This window comes from Micropterus dolomieu, linkage group LG21 (genome assembly GCF_021292245.1).
Source record: "Micropterus dolomieu isolate WLL.071019.BEF.003 ecotype Adirondacks linkage group LG21, ASM2129224v1, whole genome shotgun sequence".
In the NCBI taxonomy this organism is placed as follows: domain Eukaryota; kingdom Metazoa; phylum Chordata; class Actinopteri; order Centrarchiformes; family Centrarchidae; genus Micropterus; species Micropterus dolomieu.
In genome coordinates this window covers 32345251-32368439 of record NC_060170.1, presented here as the reverse complement: position 1 = coordinate 32368439, position 23189 = coordinate 32345251, and the positions used below count along the sequence as shown (strand labels likewise).

Here is a 23189-nt window from a genome sequence, read left to right as displayed (position 1 = left end):
GATCTTCATCCAAGTCACAACAGTAGACGAACACATGTCTGCCGCACAAATAATAAGATGTTTTTATTGAACACACAGTGTAAACATTCACAGTGCAGGGTGGAATAAGTACTTGAACATCTAGGCTACTGACTAGTCCAAAAGGTAATTGGAGTCAGGAGTCAGCCAACCTGGAGTCTAATCAATGAGACGAGATTGGACGTGTTGGTTAGAGCTGCCCTATCCTATAAAAAAAAAAAAAAAACACACACCAATTTTATTTTTGCTAATCTCATAAAGCACTGCCTGATATGAACCATGCCTCGAACAAAAGAGCTCTCAGTCTCAGAAGACCTAAGGTTAAGAATTGCTGACTTGCATGAAGCTGGAAAGGGTTACAAAAGTATATCTAACATAAGCCTTGATGCTCACAGTAAGACAAATTCTCTATAAATTCAGAAAGTTCTGCATTACCCTCCCTAGGAGTTGCCGTCCTGCAAAGATGACTGCGCGAGCACAGCGCAGAATGCTCAATGAGGTTAAGAAGAATAATAGTGTGTCAGCTGAAGACTGACACTGATACATCAAACACTGAACAAGAATGGAGTTCATAGGAGGACACCACAAAGGAAGCTGCTGCTGTCCAAAAAAAACCCACTAAAAACATTATTGCACATCTAAGTTTGCAAAAGAGCACCTGGATGTTCCACAGCACTACTGGCAAAATATTCTGTGGACAGATGAAACCAAAGCACACAAACATCACAACCTCATTCCAACTGTGAAGTACGGTGGAGGGGGAATCATGGTGCGAGGCCGTTGCAATCATTGTTGGAAAAATTAATTACAAAGTTTATCAAGAAATTTTGCAGGAGAATATAAGGCAATCTGTCCAACAATTGAAGCTCTACGGAAGATGGGTGATGCAAATGGGACGACGACCCAAAACACAGAAGTAAATCAAGTGGCACAGGCAGATTCCTGACCTCAACCCAATTGTGAAGCTGTAGCATGACCTCAAGAGAGCAATTCACACCAGACATCCGAAGAATATTGCTAAACTGAAACAGTTTTGTAAAGAGGAATGGTCCAAAAGTCCTCCTGATCGTTGTTCAGGTCTGATCTGCAACTACAGGAAATTCTTGGTTGAGGTTATTGCTGCCAAAGGAGGGTCAACCAGTTATTAAATCTAATGGTTCACATACTTCTCCCACCCTGTACTGTGAATGTTCAATAAAGACATAATCGTGTGCTATTAGTTTAAACAGACTGTGTTTGTCTATTGTTGTGACTTACATGAAGATCAGATCACATTTTATGACCAATTTATGCAGAAATCCAGGTACTTCCAAAGGGTCCACATAATCTTTCCTGCGACTGTATTTATAGACAGCATGCACTGAATGAGCATACACTGTGATGACAGATGACTAGTGCAATTTTATGATAAATACAATCACATCTCTCAACACAAATGTTGAAACATGGGAATGACTCAATTCAAATCTTTAAAGAAAAATAAAAGCAGATACAGCAAGGGTTATGCACTGAGCGCAGGTGCCCTTAGCAAATGTTAATACATCCTACCTAACGTTACAGTGAAAGGTAGTTTGGAAGATGCAATCCAAAATGTATTTCAGAACACAGTATATCAATATTATTTGTTATTTCCCTTAATAAGCATTCTCCTCAAGATATTTATTGTCCCTTTGGAAATTCATAAGCATACAATGGTGTTCAAAACAGTTTTACAGTGTGGGAATGAGCACCAACACAGCAGCTACAGCACAGTTGTATGCAGAAAGCTACTGTACCATCCAATGACTCCTCTACAAGTGCAGTGTTACCAGAATTACTTACTATCAGCTTTGATTTATGGTTTGCATTTCATCTTTGTTACACTGTTAAACAATTATTATGACTTTACAATCATACAAAAAGGAATTGAATTTATATATTAACCTCTGGAAACAATTAACTTATCCCCTTACCCATGAAACAGCCATAAAACAAAAACATCTGATTCAGGGGTTGTTGTTGTTGTTGTTTTTTTTAGATACAGTATGTACCAAATGTAACAGAAAATGAACACCTCTGATTGCACCTGCTGTAAGAAGTAGTATTTTTTTATGCTTCATCTAGCAACTTTCTCTCTCAGTTAAGTTCATCTAGTGTGCAATGTCAGTTGATGTGACCCGCTTATTTTACAATAAACCATTTTTCAGTAAGGATTTGCACACATATACAATATAACACAACATCTTGCACACACCCTAAGCAGAAATATGCTCATTCAAACCAACTTAGTCCTTTACAGCATATTAAAGATTGCTTAAGGCTTTTTTTTTGCATACAAATTAATGTAGTCCATGCTAGACAGAACACCTCTATACATAACTGAGATTAATGTTTTTAGAGTTTAAGAACCCATGGTGATATGGTTGCAACAAACACTGCATTTTAACAAGAGGCGATACAAAAAGAAAAACTGACCACAACTGTGCATGACTTTTAACTTCATGAAAAGGGTGATGATGTTTCATCAACTGCCGAGAAACCATGTGAATGTGTCACCACGTCAGTAGATGAACAACTTCACTCGTAAACGGGCACAAAGAAATGGAAGAACAGCTTATAGCCAGTCTGTGCAGACTCGTGGTTTCTGTCACTCAAAAACACGTTTTGAAATAATGTCAGCCATCATAAAGCAGCATCAAAGCCACCGATTTCATATTAAGAGATGGGCGATGACTAAAAACCTTTTAGTGAGGAAAATTACTGATGCGGTAGGGAAAACCAACAGATCAGTTTAACTAGACTTTATCTGTATCTATGATAACATAACTTGGGATGCTGTTAGAGAAGTTGAATTTCCTTACCTCTAAATAAATAAATGTGACAACAGCATAAAAACATAAACAACTGTCAAATAAAGAGGAACGAATAAAGCTATGGTATACATTAATACCATGTAATATTGGTATTACTCTGCGAAAGGACTTCTGTGCTGATGGCAGAATGCCAAATGTTGGCAGCAATTTTTAAGAAAAGAGAAAGGGAATGAGGGGCTAAAAGTGCCTTGGTGGATAAAACTCCACTCTCCCTCTGTTGGCCTGAGAAAACTTCTTCTGTTACAATTGCTGCTGTTCTGCTTCTTTGTTATTTTCGACCACCATGTTGTTTAACGATGTCGATGATTTGGAGAGGTTGTTTTGAAGCTCCACTTCGACCAGTTCCTCATCTGTGTTTGTCCATGAGCTCATTGACTCATGTACCGTTACTGTGTGTTCCTCCATCTGCCTTTGGAGGCTGTCCATCTCCTCCCTGAGAAAAAAAAAACAAAAACATGACCGTTTGTTTTCTGATATTTGAATAGCTGCTCAGCATGACACAACAAAAAGCTTCATGTAGCTATGACCATAATGTTAACCCGAGTCATTTTGTTAGAACAAGAGACTCACTTAAGCTGCCGTAGACAGTTGTGCAAGTTGTTGAGGGGCTCCTTGTTGACAGAAGTTGATGGTTTCAGCAACTCGTCCAATAGGGAGGCAGGCACTGGGCAGTCTGGAATCTTAACTGGCGTCACTGGGTTGGATGGGTTCCCCTCACTCTTCAGCTCCATGCGCTGCTGCTCCAACAAAATCATGATTACAGGAATGTATTTAGTTATTTACCTTAATGAGGCATTTCTTACATTGGTCTTTAAGTTTTTCTGAAGACAGGGTGGAGTTTTGTAGGCATACTCATACAAATTGGGTACACCCATGAAAACACAGCCAGTACTCACTGCTGTCCATGTAAAATGATAAAAATACAGACACACTATTGTTCAACAACTTCTGTTATAAAGGTTTATTTTTTAATTTTGCTGATGTTAAATATTCTCATCTTCCTTACCTTCCTTAGACGGCTCTGTTTGAGGTCCTGTTTGAGTTGCTGGTTCTGCAGCAGGACGGTCTTCATGCTGTTTCTCAGCTCACCCACTTTGGCCTGCAGCATAAACTTGTCCTTCCTGGTGCCACTTAGCTCCTCCTGCACCGACTCCAGCTCCACCTTTATGTTCTGAGACGGAGAGTAATCTTTGTTAAATCCTTTTGAAAAGGGGAGGGTGGCAGTAACGACATATCACACTTAGGGATCAGTATCGCTACTCGATATCTTTATGGTGTCGACCAAAACAGCCCAGTATCGAGTAGAATCGAAACGTCTCCAGTCAAACCAGTACTTCATTCGATACTTTCTGTAACCAGATCGCGGCAAAAAGTACAGTTTGTATGGTTTGGCTTGCAGCCAAACACGCGAGCAACACACCGAAAGAAAGAGAAGAGCATAAGTCTTTTACCCTGATGTGCCTGCACCATAAACTGTATAAAAAAAGGACTGCACGTGACGAGTCCAACAGCCGTGGTCTCAGGCATGTTCGTCACTGTTGCAAGTTTACTACCACAAGCTTGGCTGATTTTACTCAGAGTCTCCGCTTGCAGCTGCTTCAGGTGTAGCCTAGTTAGTTTGATCGGCTGGACTTTCAGCCTCTCTTTTGCAGTCTTTAGTGTACTTAAGTGACTCGTTTAAACAGACTCCTTACTTGTTTTATAGCCTACTTGTGACTGTCGTTTTTTCCGAGGTTTGCGACTCACCAATAAAGGAAAAAGTAATCGCAGAGATCTTTCAATTCTGTTTATTGATCGAAAGTTAAATAATTTTCCGTTGTTTACTTTCAACACACGTATCAAAAATGACCTTACATTCATTTCCCACAAATTATTTGGTCACTAAACTATCTCTCATTCAAATAAAAAAAACGATTATTTTCATTATCGACTAATCTACAGACAATTTTCAAGATTAATCGACTAATCGTTTAGTCTATAAAATATCAAGAAATTGTGAAAAATGCTCAACCCAATTATCCAGAGCCCAAAGTGATGTCTTCAAATTGCTTCTTTGGTCCAACCAATAGCCCAAAACCCAAAGACTCTTCATATACATAATGATAATCATAATGACAAAGAATAGCAGCAATGCCTCAATTTAAGAAGATGAAACCAGTAATTTGTTCTATTACGATTAATCGATTATCAGAATAGTTGTTGATTAATTTTCTTTTGATCGACTAATCAACTTATCATTGCAGCTCTACCCAGTATGATAGGCTACTACCCGTGAGGATGAACTAATTAGGATGAGGAGGATGTGTTACAATTTCCCAATACTTTTATGTAACAGTTATTTGAAACAAGAAATAAATAAAATAGATAACTTTGGTTGTCCATAACAACAATAAAAAAAATCAACTACTATGGCTTCAACAGGTGGCATTTTATGAAAGGTATTGAATGAAGTACTCTATTGGTATCGGTATCATTTTAAGGGTACTGGTATTGTAAAGATTTTAAAATCAGTTACTTCAGTGCTCACTTCATCCTTTGTCTCCCTCTAGACACCAAGTACCAGCTCAACTCGCCTCTACTTTTTTTACTCTTTTTTGGTTTTCCATCGGGGAAAAGTTTTCATACCGCTCATCTGTCTTTACATTCTGAGTAATGCTGAAACTCTTTAACTTAAATCAAGAGACAGCTGGTGTGTGTGTGTCGCTTTGAACATCGTCGTGGCAGTTGTGTGTGTGTGTGGAGTTGCTATGACGACCAGCTACATTTAGGGGTACTATCTCTGGGTACTATCTGCAATGAATAACGGAGGATGATGGGCCAAAACAGAGTCAAGTAGAGTCAAGTCGAGGCGAGTTGAGCTGGTACCGGTAAAGAAAAAAAGGATTAACTTTTTGCTACTGGGTCCATATTTTACAATCAAGTGAATACTTGCCTGCAGAGCTCTCTGTAGATTGTCCAGCTCCCTGTGGTGACACTGTTCCATCATCTCCAGCTGCTGCTTCTGTGCCTCAATCTCCCTCTGCCTCTGCTCCACCTCCCACTTCAGGTCCTCAACCTAAACAGGCATCGGTGTTAAAAATCTCTGTCAATGAGAGTTGTTCTCCAATAACAACAAATGATGGGTCAAACTAAGCCTGACACAGATTTAAGAGAACTGGAACCCTAAAAGTATTTTACCCAGAACAATGATAAAACAGCACACAGCCAAAAGGCAGGTCATCATCATCTCATTCAGAAGCCTTACCTCTTGGTTAGTGAGGGGCTGCTTGGCCAGTTCCTCGTCCAGTTGTTTCTGGAGGATCTGGAGCTGTGAATGGGCCTCAGCCAGTTCCTCTTGGAACCTGGAAACCTCCTGAGCATGCTGCTCATCCTGAGCCCTGCAGTATGACATATTTAATGATACATTAGTGGTAAGTATAAGACACTCCTCAGCAACAGTGACTCTCTATTGCAACACAATATTAGATTTAAAAAAGTAATTTGTCAAAAGTCACTGTACTCTTAATCAGGCAAATGCACATACTGTAGTTTGTGGGATTCACTCTGCAGAGCTTTGACCAGATCTTCTTTGGACTGCAGGTCCTTCTTGATCTCCGACAGCTCCAGCATGGCTGCCCTGTAGTGCCGTCTATTGTGGGCTGCTTCAGCCTTTGCTGCTGCCACCTGAAGGACACATCACATCATTACAATCTGAAAGACCCCAAGTGCTCCAGATCAAAGACTGGTGACAAAAACACAAAATCTACTGGATTTACTATAGATGTGAATAGCAATTTAGCTTTCTTACTTTTAGCTGTTCAAGAGAGAGAAATAAATGTTCAAATATATTTAAGTTACATTCTTTGGAATCATTTGAAAGGCAAAATTAAAATGAAGCGCACCTTTACAGCATATTAAAGATTGGAGAATATAGTGCATCCTGATGTACAGCTTAGAGCTCCTACCTGTTCTTTCAGGTCGTTGACTTTGGTTTTCTCTTTATCCAGGGCAAGCTGCAGAGTTTGTACCACCTGCTTCATTTGCTGGTCCTCCTCCTCTTTACGCTTCAGAACAGCTTGAACCTAAAAAAAAGAGGTAATAGGACAACCACATGTTTCTATTTTGTCACACAGGCAACTTAACAATCAAACATATATCAGCATTATAACATGCAAACAAGTGTTCCACCTGTAAATTGAGCTGGACTAGATCTGCCTCTCTCTTTGCTAAGGCAGACTCCAATATGTTGGAATGCTCCCGCAGTGTATTGTGGGACTGTGCCAATCCAGCCAATTTCCCTTTTTCATGTTCCAGCTCTAGTGCTAGCTTCTTGTTGGCATCTTCTAACTTTCGAATCCGCTTCTTGAAGCATCGTGACTCTTGGAGCTGTAAAATCAATTCATGTCATTAATACAAAATAATATACATGAGCCGAGTGATTTTACAACATACTGCTTATACAGGGTTGTGATTAGTATCTTTAAATAAAAAAAAACAAAAAAAAAAAAACAGGAAACAATAATTTCCCATTAGACATAAAGAGAAGTTCTTTGCAGAACATATTAACACAGACAGACACAAACTGATCATTGTTCACCTCGTCCTCGAGCTCCATGACCTTCTCCTGGTACTCCTCCAGCTCCGTGGACGTGAGGGTGATCACTTCCTGCAGCTCCTTCTCTAGCATAGTCTTGCTGTTGCTGACAGCCTTCAGCTCAGCCTGCAGAGCCTTAATCTTCTCCTGGATGACAAATAAAACCATTCAATACATTTCAGATACTCAGCTCTACTTCAGTTATAATCCAGGATTATTCACAATGAAATGACAAAATATCATTGTGATAAAGAAATATGAGTCGAGGGCAAACTGAAGGCCATCCTGTTAATCAATGTTCTTAAAAACAGTGTTTCTTTAGACAAAAAACATACGGCTGTTTAACAAAAGCGGTATTCCTTGTTCAGACCTTCACCTTAGGCCCCCTAATATTTGTATAGTGCGTAGAATTAGTCATGAAGACAGTCACACACACATTCCCTCACTAGGGGTGTGCGATATGTATCGTCTATGATAATGTCTTGATTGTTGTTTTAACGATGTGTGAGCAGACATTATCGAGTAAGCTACATCACTCACTTTGCAAAGAGCAATCAAAAACACCTTGTCCACGCATTTACTGCGTCATGCGTGCAGTACACATGTGCGATACATGAAACGGTTTACTCATACTTCCACTGTTTGATGTCAGTAATACTTGCACTGGTGATTTCAGTGTTTTTGCTTCAGTTAATAAATAAGACCCGTTTTCATTAATGCCCTTAGTAAGCAACAATTAACAACAGTACAATTTTAGACTTTTACAAACACATTTTTGAATTATGCAGAATATCATCTAATTATCAGTACTGACAAAATCCCAGCTTTTCTTTTTTTTTGTCAATATCACACACACACACACACACACACGCCTATTTTCAATACCTAAGAACTGGATGAGAGCCTGGACATTGTATAATGCTCTGCTGACACTTTTTTAACAACACTTTTCCTTATGCCTATTACCTGAAACTCTGTGCCAAACTATATGGAGCTGTCAAGATCTGGGAGGTTTATAGAGTACCTGTAAGACCTGGCTGTTTCCCCCGTCTGACACCTGGGCCTTGAGTTTGACCAGCTCTGCCTCGGCAGTCTCCTTGTCAGTCAGGGTCTCTTGGAGCCTCCTGCTCAGGATGCCCACAGCATTCTCGTAGGCCTTGTGTTTGGCCTTCATCTCCTTCTGAGCACTGGTCAAATCTGTCCCCAGACGCTTCACACGCACCTTCTGCTCCGAGATGGCCCTATTTGATGCATATAAGAAATTAACTTAAAAATGTCCATGGAGAAATCAGGCTGTTCTGACAGCAGGCCATGCATATATATATGAACACAAAATGCAGATGTGCAGACTGTACATCTTTAAAATTACATTTAATATAGATTACACACATTTGTGGACTTTTCAAACCACACAGACTGACTCATATGTCTATATGGAGATCAGCAATTGTATAAGCAATGCCCTCTACTTGTATTTATAAATAACTAGATATATGCATCATGGTCCAAGTCATTGCTGTGGGAATCAAGCTTCCCAAATCTCTATGCAGCACATGACTCACTTTTTGGCTTCTCCCTCCATTTGCTCCACCTGTTTTCTCAGCCCTTCGTTCTCTTCGGTCACTGCTACTAGCTGGCTCTGGTCAAACTGTAGAGACTGAAGCAGGACAAAAACTTAATACATAACAACAGCATTCACACTAAAATTGCTGCCAGCGAACACTTTACTTACACCTACTTATATTACGTTCAAAACATCAATATTTACTTACTTACTGAATCAATTAAAATATTTATAATTACCTGGACCTGGGTTTCTAGCTGATCCCGTTCTGTCTGAATGGCCTGCAGATGGGCCTCCATGTTGCTCATCTGCTCCTGGACTCTCACCACCTCCTTCTGCAGCCGGGCCTGCTCCAGCTCTGCCTTCTGCTTCTCCCCCTGAATGCCCAGCAGCTCCTGCTTCAGGTCTTTCACCTCGCCCAGCAGACGCTTTTTGGTGGACTTGAGCTCACTGATCAACTGGTCTTTGGAGCTGGCGTCCCGACGGTAGGCTTCCACCATCACCTGTAAAGTCATTGTAGATAACTAATGAAGAGACTTGCTCATATTTGTCTTGACTGAGACAGTGGCAAAATACTTTTCATGACATTCTGGAGATACAGTGAAGGAGAGAGGGTTGTAACAGGAGCTGAATCCCACACTACACCATCTCTAGGCTTGAGTGACATACATTTCATATGGTTGTGTGAAACCAAAAAAAAGGTCTATATTCATGAGGTTTAATTTCTCAGCCTCAGTAACCTAATAGGAAAAAAAAAACAGTAAAACATCACATTTTAAAAAATACTACAGGAAACTATCAAAGGGGAAAGCTGTGATGCAGGTTGATTTTGATAATGCAGAGCTTTTAAGCTTTCAAATAGCTTTACACATTTTAATGTAGGTACAGCTGTACACGTGTGCCGTGTGCAGCCGTATTAGGAACATAAATGATAAAAAAGATAAATGTATAGGACAAATTGAGCAGATTATATCTTCCAAAATATATCTTCTAAAAATGAACATGGTATCTTCAAAACAGACATTTAATATCATCTTAGTCGTTTCCCAGTATCCTGTAACTTCCCATTTACCAGTTAATGTAATTTCTTCTTTACCAACAGAGGTATACAAGATTGCTTTTCGTACATTGCTGAAAGCAGCCCCGATACAATTTGATGGAGCAAGATGAGTCAGAAAAACTCATGTCTTTTTTTTAAATTTAGAGAATACAATTCACATTTCTGTCAATCTGTCAAGAAACTCCACCCTCTTCATGACAGCCTGTCAATGCAAAATGAGCAGCATCCACCACTGCTTAATCCACCGAGGCGTGTCAACCAGCACTCTTCTGAGACGACAGCCATCTGGCCCTACAATACATCCTCCCACGACAGCCTCAGCATGAGCCAGCTGGGAGACTCCTGACAAGTGTTTTATAAATGTACATTAAGTCTAAACTGTCTACACTTCTCCCAGGCTTCTACTAACTTTCCCCAGTAAGAGAGCGCTGTACATGATCTCATGTAAGAGCAAGGGAAATGCCTTACCTTTTGTTGTTGGAACTGCTCCTTCAGTTTCTGAGCTTGTTTCTTCAGGGAACCATTTTCCTGTTGTAGAGTTTGAATCTGTAACGAAGCAAATGACCATCATTATTCACTATATGGTGGTGGAGTGGTGACCCCAGAAGAAAAGCAAAAAAGCAAAATGCCACTTGAATTCTGCTGAACAGAAAACACACACACCTTAATCAAATGGCTACAGAAACAGTGTGAGGTCATGTCTAACGAAATCATTAGCAGCTTTATAGTTTTTAACCATAACAAACCCAAGTCAAGGCATCACTACAGACATAGAGGGGAATATGACGCCCAAAAGGGAATGTTTTCACCTCCTAACGGTCTCATACCTGGTTGGCTTTGACCTGGACTTCCTGTCTGAGCTGATCTAAGACATCTGAAGCTACCAGAACATCCTCTCCAAGCCGTTCAGCGCCCTCGTCAAGTTGGCTCTTGTCGGCCCGGGCTGCCTGCAGCGCTACCTCCAGGACAATCTTCTCATTCTGGAGGTACTGGATGTTGTCGTCCTTGGCACTGCTCTCTGTCTGCAGCTCGGCCAGTTGGGCTTCTAGTTCCAGGTAGCGGGCCTCTAGCTGGTTAATGGACTGCTCTTTGGTCTGTAGGTTCTCCTGAGTGGTGGTCAGCTGGCGCATCAGCTCCAGATGCTCCTTCTGAAGTGACTGCAGCTGCACATCCTTCTGGGAAAGGGTCAACTTCATCTAAGAGGGACAGAGTGTGAAAGGCAGTTTAGAGCAGAATACATAAGAATGCTACTGTCCATGCAAGGTGGGAAACAAACTACTGTTAAATTTGGTATGACTACCTGCTCTAGTTCCATTTCCAAGGTGCTGGCTGTATTGGCCAGTTTCAATAAGCGTTCTCGCTCATCCTCAAACTCCTCCAGTTTGTGCTGCAGATCATCTTCCACCATGGTCTTTGCATCCTGGATCTGCTTGTAAGCAGCTTCCTGGGTCAGCATGTCGGTCTAAGTCACAGAAAGTAAAAGGTTTTACACAATATGCTAGATTGTTTTTTTTTTTTAAATATTACCCTACAGTTGAAAAAATTATATCTAATAATATAAAATGTTAGTCATGGTTATTTAGAGACACCTGCTACCTTATGGGTGCTTAACTAGGTGGCTATATAGACTTAAGGGAAAGGGATGTTGGAGAGTATACCTCAATGCTCTGCAGCTGAACAGCAATACGTTCTTTTTCTTTGATGGAGCGGTGTTGGGTCTCTGTGAGTTGATGGGACAGAGTCACATTCTCAAGCTTCAGATGTTCCACAACGCCAATCTGAGTCATCTGTCCAGCCTGGCAGAGAAAAGTGTCATGTCAACTTTTGTCTGACAAATATAAAACCTGGATGAAAAATGAACCACATTAGCATCAACCGTACCTGCATGTTGGCCATTTCGCTTTGCAGTCGTACTCTCGCCTCCTGGGCCAGAGCTAACTGCTGCTGGTACCACTGTCGGACCTGCTGGAGTGAGTCAATTTCAGCCTGGGAGGTCTTCATTCGGCTCTGCAGGGTGCTGCGCTCCAGCTGGACCTGTTGAAGCTGGCTCTGAAGACCCCCCATCTGCTGACGCAACTCTTGAACTGCAAATGTGTAAGAGCAAAACATCTTCTTTAATCATGGATTAACCGTGCATATTAATCGTGGATATGCAAACTGGTAGTCAGGGTGGTCTCCAACACCCCATTGGGTGGTTCATTAAGTCAAAGCACAATTAGAGATGTTGACTGTTTATTATTACACTGAGCTCTCTGGGTCTCCATCACTCACCTGTATTATCTCTCAGGGCTACAGTGTTTTGCATCTCCTCCACCTTCCCCATGAGCCTGTTGTATTGGTCTTCAGCCATCTTCAGGTCATTGCTCAGAGAAGCCAGGCCAGCATTCTTGCTCTCCAGACTGCCCTGGAGCTCCACCATGGCCTTCTCTAGCTGGCTGCAGTTCTGCCGCAGTGTGCCAACCTCCGTAGTGAGAGCGCTTTGCTTCTCCTGGCTAAACTGAGCCTCCTCCTTCTTGGCCAGCAGCTGAGCATTCACTGTAGCAAGCTGGGCCTGAAGCTCTGTCTTCTCCTTGAGAGCCTGGAGGAAAGGACAGTGCGGTCAACACTTGTGCCCAATTATTCTCTGTGTTTCCAATGTAGTGGTCATTAAGCTAGATGTAATCCTTTTGGATGCTGTGATGCATGACCTGGCATTTATTAGCCCTATCAGTGCTTACATTTACAGGCAAAGTTAAATATGCAACACATCTTATTACTGTACATATTTATGCACACCTAGTCCTGTTAGCATCCTAAAGTAAGATACCACAGTGAATGAAAAAAAGATACTAGATATAAACAATACATTGGCTCTAATATGACAAACCAAATTTGCAAATATAGAATAATTTCTATTATTATTATTTTATCTAGTTAGTCTATGTGCTTTTCTATGACATGTCCTTGGATTAGAATTTACCAAAAACAAGATTTTATGTTGACAATCTTCGTGCCACAGTCCTGGATAAGTATTTTCATAGAAGAATATCTGGATAATAAAAACATGGGGTACAAGCTCAATATTGGCTAATATAGCACGATTTACATACTATAGGAGGTATGTTTTATTACCTGATTGGCCTCAGATGACAAAGATTCCAGTTGACCCTCCAGTCTCATTTTCTCTTTCAACACCTGCAACATTTCATCATGGCCCATCACTGAACTCTCCAAAGAAACACTGAAACAAATGTAAACAGCATTAGTGCCAGTTAGATAATGGACAGAAAAGTCTAACAATTTACATAATGAATGAATTGTTATCTACAGTAACAAACAAAGAGGCCAAACCTTTGTAAGTTCCAGCTCCCTTGATGTGAGGAATTGCAGTTCTCACATTCTCAGTTTAATATTGGCTTAGTTTGGCAGTAAACAAAACATTAATGCCTGGATTTGTCAATTGTAGTTGTTATTTTATTCTTTCCCTATCTGATGCTGACAAATACCTGCTGGAGAAACTGTCCCGGCGGCTTCGAGGCTCCGCAGTCCCTTCTCTCTCCTGCTCCAGCTCCAGCAGGTGCTGCTCTTCACTTGCTGCCTGCAGCACCTCCTGCAGGGAGGGGAAATGACCCATCGCCTCAGGTGCAATCTCCCTTCCCTCCACTGTGTAGGGCCCCTGCTGCCTCTCTACTGCTACGGAGAGCATACCGTATGTCCCTCTGGTAGACACACTGCTGTAAGATGAGCTGTCACTTTCGTTTCCATCGTTCCCTGGCCTCGTTCCTGATTCACTGCCGTCAATTTCTGAGACATTGTCCACGACTTGGAGTGAAGCACCAGGCTGGGCCTCTGTCTCACAGGTGCTGCCCTCCGACATCACACTGACCTCAGACAAAGTGGACACTGAGCTAAACGTGGACTGGAGGGAGCTCATGGTGTTGTCTGCAGCTCTTACTCCTCCTCCACCACCTCCTCCTCCACCTCCACCTCCACCTCCACCTCCATTCTCAGGTGTCTTATAGTCAGCCAAGGAATGGATCTTGCTCGGACGGGGTGATCTAGACTTTCTCTCCTTGGAAGGGGGAATTCCCAAGCTACCCAGTTTGGGACCACGGGGCACACTGGTCCTCAGGAAGGAATACTCCTTGGTCATGGCCTGAGTGTTGGCCCTGGGAAGAGCCTCAGGATGCAGCATGAGCTCTGGATCTAGGGTGCTGAATGGCCTGTTCTTGGGGGTGCTGCGGTGAGACTAGAAACAGATTGAAAGAAATTAACCATCGTACTACCATCCTGACAAAATCTGACACAAGGCTGCCCAGCTTGAAACATAATGTGACGCAAGTAGACAATTTAGGGCACTTCAATCCTGCACCTACATTTCTCTAAATTGAAAAGCTGTTAAACTGTAAATTTTCAGGTTTACATTTTCCAAGAAAATAGCATGTTAAGCAGCCAACATCAGTTCAGTTACTTTCCACAAGCATGAATCACAAAGCATCAAAATAGATAGTAGAACAAATAGAGAAATCGCATGTCCACATAATGCCGAAGCTGGTCGAGGAAACATTTTTGCTGTCCATAAACTGACTACTTCTCCATTCACTCACCCTCTCCTTATGCCTCTGCACTCTGTACTGTTTGAGTTGCTCCTCAAGACGCCGCCGAGCCTCCAGGCGAATCTTCTCCTCATTCTCCATCTCAAATGAGGGCTGCTGGTTGGCTAAAGGGAAAGTATGTTAGGCCAAAAACAGGAATGTGAACTGCACAACAGCACTTTATTTACACAAGAACTGGTTTTATATGACTGTAAAAGTTAATCCCAGCAATGAGCTGAATGTTGCATCATAGATTCAGTGTGTATGCATGTATTATGTTGGTTGTACATGGACATGAGTAAAGCTGCCTGGAATTATGTTCTCAAACAGCAACAACTAATTATTCAAATTGGAGTTTGTTTTGTCAATCCCTTGGCAGGAAACATGGTTTTGGTACAAGCCGAAAACTGCCCTGCAACATTCACACAAATCTTTAGAGATTATAGCAGTATGGGTGTTGGAGTACATATTACACCCATATATTTAAAGGGTGGCCTATATTATATCAAATATCTCCATTTGCTTGGCTACTTTACATACAAAACATTATTACTTTGTCATGACTGCAACAGCTATGCAGTTACCCAAAGAAGGTTAAAATCAAGGGCAACTGGACTTGATTCTAAAATACCAGAAGACATTTTGCCTCATCCAAGAGGCTTCTTTAGTTCTGACTGGCTGGCAGGGATTCCCTCTGTGGGATGGTTGTCAGGATGATCGATACCACTTGGTTCATTAGTGCTCTTGGCTTCTGCTAACGACGGTCATTCAGACTTGGCCTCAGGTGTCTCGAACGACCATAACGACTGTCACCACAACAGCCAGGAGCACTAATGAACCAAGCGGTATCGATCATCCTGACAACCATCCCACAGAGGTTAAATACCTGGGATTCCCAGCCAGTCAGTCAGAACTGAAGAAGCCTCTTGGATGAGAGCCAAAACATCTTCTCGTCTCTTCAACCAAGTCGAGTTGCCCTTGATTTTACCCTTCCTGTACTCTAGCTGTAACTATGGCCTGGTTGACTGAGAAACTTCACCGAGAGCTATGCAGCTAGTAATCGTGGTATTGCAATGAGTGAAATGAAGACTTCTCTAAATGCATCAAACAGATGTACATTGGATCAGTCATGTTCATGTGCCATCAAAAGAGATCCTTGCGTGGGAGTTATAATGTGAAGCCAAACAAAATCACCACAGTTTGTGCCAAGCCTAAAAATATTACATTTCATAATTGTGAACAAGGCAACTGTGCCCGACTACCAAAAACATAAAATACTAGAGAGATTAGTTCCAAAACGCAGCCATTAGTCCAAACAGTGCTCCAAAAAAAAGCACCCACACCAAATTCTAATCAAGCAATCAAATGCCTATGCAAGTTGCAGAAAGGGGGTAGACTCAAACAACTACAAGAAATTTTCTCAGGATGCTTCTGTTTAGATAATACACAGACAAGGGAGTTAAAAAGCCAAAAATGCAAAACATCCCACAGCAAAATTAGGTTGAAATACAGGGGGATATAGAGGGGGCATTCACTCCACATAAATTTATGCTTACACAATTGAGTCTCCTGCATAGGCATACTGAGTCTGAGCGACTGTAATGAATCACCCGTGTGAACCGTGACCTCAGCACTAGCCCCCTCAGACTTCTCTAGGATCATGGGTGGATAAGCAGCCACACCTGGGGAGGGCTCTTGGATCTGGGAGTTGACAGGGGAGCTGGTGCTCTGGGGAGGTGCTGTCAGAGGCAGGGACCCATTTATATGGATGTTCCCCGCAGCACCGAAGCCCTCTGCCAGTCCGTCTCCATTTGGCATCACGTCTGAACTGACAGGACCTGAAAGGAAAGGGGGAAGAGAAGCCCAGAGGAATGTGACAATTAGTCATGATAAGTTCTTGTGAACTAGACTGCAAAGTGAAAGTTATTCCACTTGGCAAGCCGGCCGGGCAACTTTGTCAAGCTGCCGATTTGAAGGGGAGAGGGGTGGGTGTCACATTTGTTTGCACACAAATCAGAATTTAGCAACAATTGAATCTAAATCTGATGACTGTTGTGTGGTTGTTTGCTTATGTTGCCAAGCCACTGTCAAAAAAAATCAGATCAAACCACACCGACACAGTCCTGGCGCGGTTGAGTCTTAATAATTAATACCTAAGGATGTTTCTCCCAAACTTAAACTTGGGTTGTTGCTTATTTAGCCATGACTATTTAACGTTAGAGAAAAACAAGTTTTCTGAGACTTATACAAACTTAAACATTGTACAATATTTGCTAAAAATACATTCATACTACTATTGAAATTAACTACCTACAGTTGAAAATTAAGCCCACATTCTACTTAAAGGGGAAAACCATCAATGTAACACATCAAAAACAACATAGGAGTCATGGGGAGTTCTATTCAGCCTATGGAAACCTGTTTTTCATGGTTCTGGGGGAACCTTTGTCAAGTCTGAGAAAATAACTACTATGACAGGAAATCTCTGTCTGTGCTGCACTTAGTGTGACCTTTTTTTGTAATTCCGTTTCTTGCATGTCCCCCAACTTTTCAGAAATATTTAAGGCTCAAGTACTTTCATATTGTCCTATTGCCCTGTAACTACTGTAGACTATAAGCATAGTGGCCCCCTGATGATAACGAATTAGAATTTAGTTCAGCTATATAACTCATTTGTTCAAAGAGCCGTGTAACATGGAGCAGTAGAAGGCCTCAGGCTTTGTAGTAGCCACCGAAACAGGTCATCCATGACAGGATACAAGTGTTAGATAAAATAAATACCAGTAATATGCCTAAAGGGAGAAAACTTTGCAGATGAGAGAACAGAGTTGGAAACAAGCTAGTCCAGGATAAGGACAGTCCTATTAGCAAGAATGTAAATGTAAATGCTCCGTATTTGTATAGCGCCTTTCTAGTCTTTTCCGACTACTCAAAGCGCTTTTATACTACGCATTCACCATTCACACACATTCATACACTGGTGGAACAGGGGCAACTCAGGGTTCAGTATCTTGCCCAAGGACATGCAGTGTGGTTTTCAGCTTGACTCAGGCCGATCAGTGTCGCATATCCGGTCCTGTGCCCAGGTAGTTACTCTCTGATAGGAAGTGTGCCTCTGGCTGCAGGAGCACGCATGCATTTGGTGTAGGTGGACCTTTGATTTTACCACAGTAAATGAAAAATATAACCTGTGGAATGTTTAATTTATTCTTTTAGCATTATTACTTTATCAACTAGGTTTTGCAAAGCAGGTTAACACACAGCTCATGTATCAAAATAAATGTTTTTATTCTTTTTCAGGCTATGTACTATCAAACTATGTTATCCAGCTTGATTATTCAATATAATATAATATAATAAATATAATAATATAATGTTATTGAAAAACCAAAGTGACTAAGTCATTTTCCTCTTACAGCAAAACAAATTTCATGCTAATCAACAACAAATAATTTACAAAGCAATTAAGGTAGCCTACTTGTCTTACCAGGCTGAACATGCCGTCTGCCAAAACATGTAACCCCCTCCATATTGCACAGACGATGGCCTATTATCAAGTACTTTGTTTTGTGTATACTTCAGATCATGCCTAATATTGTAAGTTGCATTATCCAAAGCATACACGAAATAGAATATTACCTACCTTATTCACTTTGTGTTATGACAAGCACTATTTAAATGTAAGGTATGTATACATAATATTGTCTACAATGCTGCATTCAGTTCAAGGTACATTTCATACAGTGATCTTGATTTTACAGTATCGACCACATGAGCAACTTCCTTACAAAAGGTTACAAGCTTTCTGGATCACACAGGATGACCAAGTGATCGACTTTGTGGTAAAGTATAATGTCAGATAATCATGAAAAAAAATTTACGAGGAAAATGATACAGTCGCCTTGGTTTTTCAGTGAGATTTTTAATCGGGTGCAATGAATAATAATGAATATGTTTGATAACACCAAGCAATTTACTTTGATAGATGAGCAATGTGTTAGCCTGCTTTGCAAAACATCACTGATAAAGCAACAACACTAAAATGATAAATTTAACAATTCTTATTTTATATTTTTCATTCACTTCGGTAAAATCGAAGGTCCACCTTCACTCAACACACGTGCACACTTCCTGGTAACTAACCTGGCACGACACCGATACAATGTTGGTCTCAATCATTTCGATTAGCTTCATCAATTATAAACAAACCTCCACAATGCACGGCTCACCTGCTGCTATTGGGAAAACAAAATCACGGTTGAAATAAATCCAAATTGAGTATTCTGTTATTTTGGCATAGGAGTCATTGCATAGTCACACGGTCTTTGCTTTTTAAAGATATTCACTAGTTTGTTTTTTCTCCTAGCATCACATCTCTCACCAATTCATAGCTTTTGCCACTCAGTGGTAGTGAGAAGGGTGGTGTCACATTAAGACATCATTTCAGCACATACTCTTATATACAAGGAAACCTAATCATAACCCGCCGAGACAGCATGGGTACTCACCATTAGGAATACCCCCTTTTGTGTTTTGTCTGTTCTCCAGCCCTTGTTGTTGTTGTTTCAGTTGTGTTTCACCTCCCACAGCATGGGCTCCAGCCTCTTTGGATTTAATAACATGGTCTTCTTGATAAACATTCGCCTCCATCTGAGCTGCTTCTGACTGGTTAGTATCCATTTCCATTAAGAAACTGAACAGTCACAATACTGCTGACCTTCTCACTAAAACATCTTCTTAGGAAGCAGGCCAGCTGGGAGCACGCTGGTGTCCACAAACACTTCTGACCACAGTCAGCACTAAAAACAGAAAACATTATGTTTAACATCTAGCTCATAATTACAAGCTCCTGTTTGGATAATGTGTTATCAAGATCGATATACATGGCAGAAGAAGTTGCAGCTCCTTAGGAGTGGTCTGTGTTAGACAGTGATTATGTTATGTAACAATACAGCCTGCTGTAATTTAAACACGAGCTAGAGTCAAGCGCTACAAGCTGGCTTTGTTGCTAAGTAGACTGCGTCGCGTTAAACAGATTAACTTGCAACTTATATTGAATCCCTTTACTTTTACACAGTAAAACAGATACGACAACTCAGTTAACAATCATGACAGGCCAACACTGACCGTTTCAGGTTTCCATCTTATAGGCTAAGGTTCATTTAGATTAAAGATTGATTCAAATCTTCTGTACAATCTGTTGACAAGTCAGACCTACGTCTTATCAAAGGGCACACCTGCATTTAAATTCAACCCTTTCAACTCTGTTAAGATTGTGGAGAGGCGATATTGATTTTATCGTAAGAGGAGGCTTCTCATGTGTTTGCCGAATGTGCACAAAAACTTTATAAATATATTACCCATGCTTACACTTACAAAGTGTGTATATTTGTAGACAAACAAGGTTTGCATTTATGAATTTAGAGAATAGTCGGTTCTGTCTTCATTAAGAGTACAAGGTATATGACACCGGCAAGTGTGATGACAGCGTTATTATTAAAAACCCATGCATGTTTAAAGGTTGGTAATTATCATATCCTGTCTGTCACTTTAAGCTATTAATGATAACCTTTGACTGCACCGCGGTGTTGCTAACTTAACTTAGCCATCTGACAGCAGCTGTGTTACTTTGCTAACCTCTGTCCAGCACGGTTTCACACCGCCTTGTTGGGAAGTTACCACTTCAGAAGACATAAGAACGGGACACTCACTGATAAACGTAAATGTAAAGGCGATTTTATTGCTCTCATGTAATGACTGGGTTTAATAAAGTTAGTGACAAGAAGGACAGAGCTAAAGGTAGTTGTTGCGATGCTAGCGCGACAGCTAGCTAGTTAGCTTAGCTGTGTTTACGACGGGACCTGTCAAGCTAAATTAGCTAACTCACTAGCTGGAATCGCCAGCGCCCATGCAGAGGAGTGATTTCTCCAATATTTAAAATAAATCAACGATTTACCTTCTGTCGCGCAAGTACGTTACAGCCCCCGTGTGTACATTATAAACTGACAATTTCGGTTAATGTTACAAAAGACAATAAACGCTCACCTTTTTTAAGCGAGCTTCGTGTTTTACTACGTGGCTGTTTGGTTTCCGTCCCTTAGCTGTCCGACGAGAAACACAACAAACGCAAGAACCAAAGACAGTGGGAAAAAACAAATACAGCTGATCAGAGAACGGAGTGTCTGTTTGGTATTCTCACAACGTTTGGATTTTAAATATAAAACCCTTTATGTTAACTGAGATAATTATATTGCAAATGCATACGGCAATGATACATTTATTGCACGAACTTTAATATGGAACGGACAATACTACTAGTAAACCTGTCAGATGTGGTACAGGACCTCACTCTTGTGGCCAAAGAGCTGCGCTGTCTGCAGGTAACCTGCAGGGTACCACCAAGCAGGGTGCGATTTGCGGGGGGGATTTGCCCCCTTCTGGTTTGTATATCCCTACCTCTGCTGAATAATTTTTTATCCCCGGTGGGGACAAAATGTATCCGCCCCTCTGAGTGATCTGCTTAAATAGTGATGCAACTTGTCACAAAACGCATCGATCCGTAGTTTTGTTAGGGTTAAATTAATTAGAAAATGCGCTACTTTGGCTCTGATCCAGCCGCCTCTCTATGTCTATGGGTCATCACCAGGCTGGAGTCTCGCTAAAAGTCCCGGCAGTGTGTGATTGGTTACAAGTCGCGAATAATAGCCTGTGTAGCTGTGAGCCGAAGGGAAGACAGCCGACATTACTGAAGCTGCAATAAACTTCACAATCTGACGATCTGTTTCTATGATGACGAGAAGCCCAGTGTCCGTGTTACAGCTTTGAGCATGCCCGAACACCCAGCTACGGGGTTTCACTTAATGAAAGTGACGGCTTTTAAATCAGTCTCTCTCCCCTTACCCACTCACTTCACCTGAGAGGTAAACACAGCATGCATCTGTTTTTTCTGCGTTTTCGTTTTCACTGCAGCTCCGCATCGCGATGTGACGCTCCGTATTACTTGAATAATAAAACAGGGGGAGAATTGTTTTTTTTAAAATTTGTAATCAATCCACAGTTCGGGGGTGGTGACGTTATTTTCACGAGGTAAAAAAAAACAAAAATCCCCCCTCTGTTTTTTAAACAAATCGCATCCTGTCACCAAGTGCCATTTCAAGCTGCCAGTGCACGTTTATTAAAGCCTGCCGCAATACGTTGCACATTATGCGCACATAATACTCAAATCACTGCTCAATGTAATCAGATTATACTGGATTTCACATAGAGAATTTGAGTTAAAATGATATATTTGATACATGTAGTAGGCCTACATTAACATAGTAGGCCTATACATTAACAGGTCATTGAGGTCAACAAATCTGGTAGGGGAAGAAGAAAATATTAGCGTGTATACCAATAGGTAGGCCTACAAAGAAAACGAATAGGCCTACTAGTACTAGTTAAGCAAAAGACTCGAGAAGAGAAAACAAGAAAGCCTCATTTAATCGCAGCATAGGCCTATCACATCTTTCTTGCAATTTTACTAGATTTTATATTTTTTCAGTAAGGTTTTTTTAATCGTTAATTATCCATGAAAATGAAGGCTTAGAATATCTCCACTTACTATAATAGATGTGATATTTATCCACGAGAACGATCATATTCACCAAATCAGATAGGGGACAGGCTGTAATGTACAGATCATAAACCCCAGCAACGTGCACTACTAACGGGACTCTTGCACACCCAAACACTGCATGGGTCCTAATGGGGGGATAAGAAACAGTGATAAATGTGTAGGCTATTACATACAGCACATGTGTCATATTATATTCAAGTCTTAAGTCAAATGACATAGTAAAACGGGAGGCTCACAGAGGCACAGCCAGGGTTAACATTTTAGATAACTGATTTAAAACCACCGTGTGGGATTTCAAACTGTCTTATATTGGTGCCATCTAGTGGTAGTAACACGAATGAGACTGTATGGAAAACATTTAGAGTAAATGGTGTGATATTGTATCTCCACGATTACCTTTTCTGAAACCAAAAATGTGAGCCATCAGACTACTATAAAAAATACTTCACCTTCTTATTCACCTGCAGTCCGTGTTTCCTATAGCCTTCCTTCCTTAGAAATTGTTTGTTTGAGATATATTCCCTACATTATCCTGCATTCAGTTAATTCAGTATTTAACATTCGACTTGTTTTGCCCACGCAGTCCTGTCAAAAGGGCAAGTCACATATTAGTGGTGCATGAGACAATAGCTTGGATGAGATCTGAGATCCTGAGTGTGGGTGGTTGAAGGAGTGGCACACAAAACTGAGCATCGACTACTCTCAGTTACCTTCTTTAATGTCACTGACAAAGGCATTTTGCATATGTGTGGGAAAAACAGATCTGACCCTGACATTTCTTGCTCTTTTAGAGATATAACCAACACGGTGGCTATCTTAACAAACTGACAGTTTTTTCATCCAGCTGTGTGGATAGGCCCTGGCCATAATCCTGTGCTGTTAAATCTTCTAATCTTTGTTTATTTACTAAATGAAATGTAAGTGTTTGTT

General features: G+C 41.0%; 1 protein-coding gene across 6 annotated transcripts; it reads right to left on the bottom strand.

The window, feature by feature from the left end:
• Positions 1-1399: 1399 nt before the first annotated feature.
• Positions 1400-21663, bottom strand: golga3 (golgin A3). 6 transcript variants are annotated; one of them, XM_046035943.1, is made up of 24 exons: positions 21555-21663; positions 19150-19440; positions 16198-16479; positions 14654-14766; positions 13553-14295; positions 13179-13287; positions 12339-12645; positions 11949-12151; positions 11726-11863; positions 11368-11529; positions 10895-11263; positions 10536-10613; positions 9247-9510; positions 9006-9100; positions 8468-8684; positions 7447-7590; positions 7038-7235; positions 6815-6931; positions 6394-6533; positions 6115-6247; positions 5803-5925; positions 3877-4041; positions 3441-3607; positions 1400-3303 (listed from the first exon to the last, which is right to left on the bottom strand). In XM_046035943.1, exons 2-24 carry the CDS (start codon positions 19325-19327, stop codon positions 3111-3113), a joined length of 4638 nt encoding a protein of 1545 aa, XP_045891899.1. In that variant the 5' UTR covers positions 19328-19440; positions 21555-21663; the 3' UTR covers positions 1400-3110. The 6 variants fall into 6 exon arrangements, with proteins under 6 accessions (XP_045891899.1, XP_045891900.1, XP_045891901.1 ...); XM_046035944.1 differs by having other exon boundaries at positions 21542-21635; XM_046035945.1 differs by having other exon boundaries at positions 21550-21635.
• Positions 21664-23189: the final 1526 nt, after the last annotated feature.

Bases quoted from the DNA above. Each gene is read 5' to 3' on its own strand.
- golga3 (XM_046035943.1), bottom strand. From the start codon at position 19,327: ATGGAAATGGATACTAACCAGTCAGAAGCAGCTCAGATGGAGGCGAAT. The intron at 5,926-6,114 runs GTAAGGCTTCTG...ATGCCTGTTTAG, and splicing joins AGCCCCTCACTAACCAAGAG to GTTGAGGACCTGAAGTGGGA. The intron at 3,304-3,440 runs GTGAGTCTCTTG...TTTTTTTCTCAG, and splicing joins AACTGTCTACGGCAGCTTAA to GGAGGAGATGGACAGCCTCC.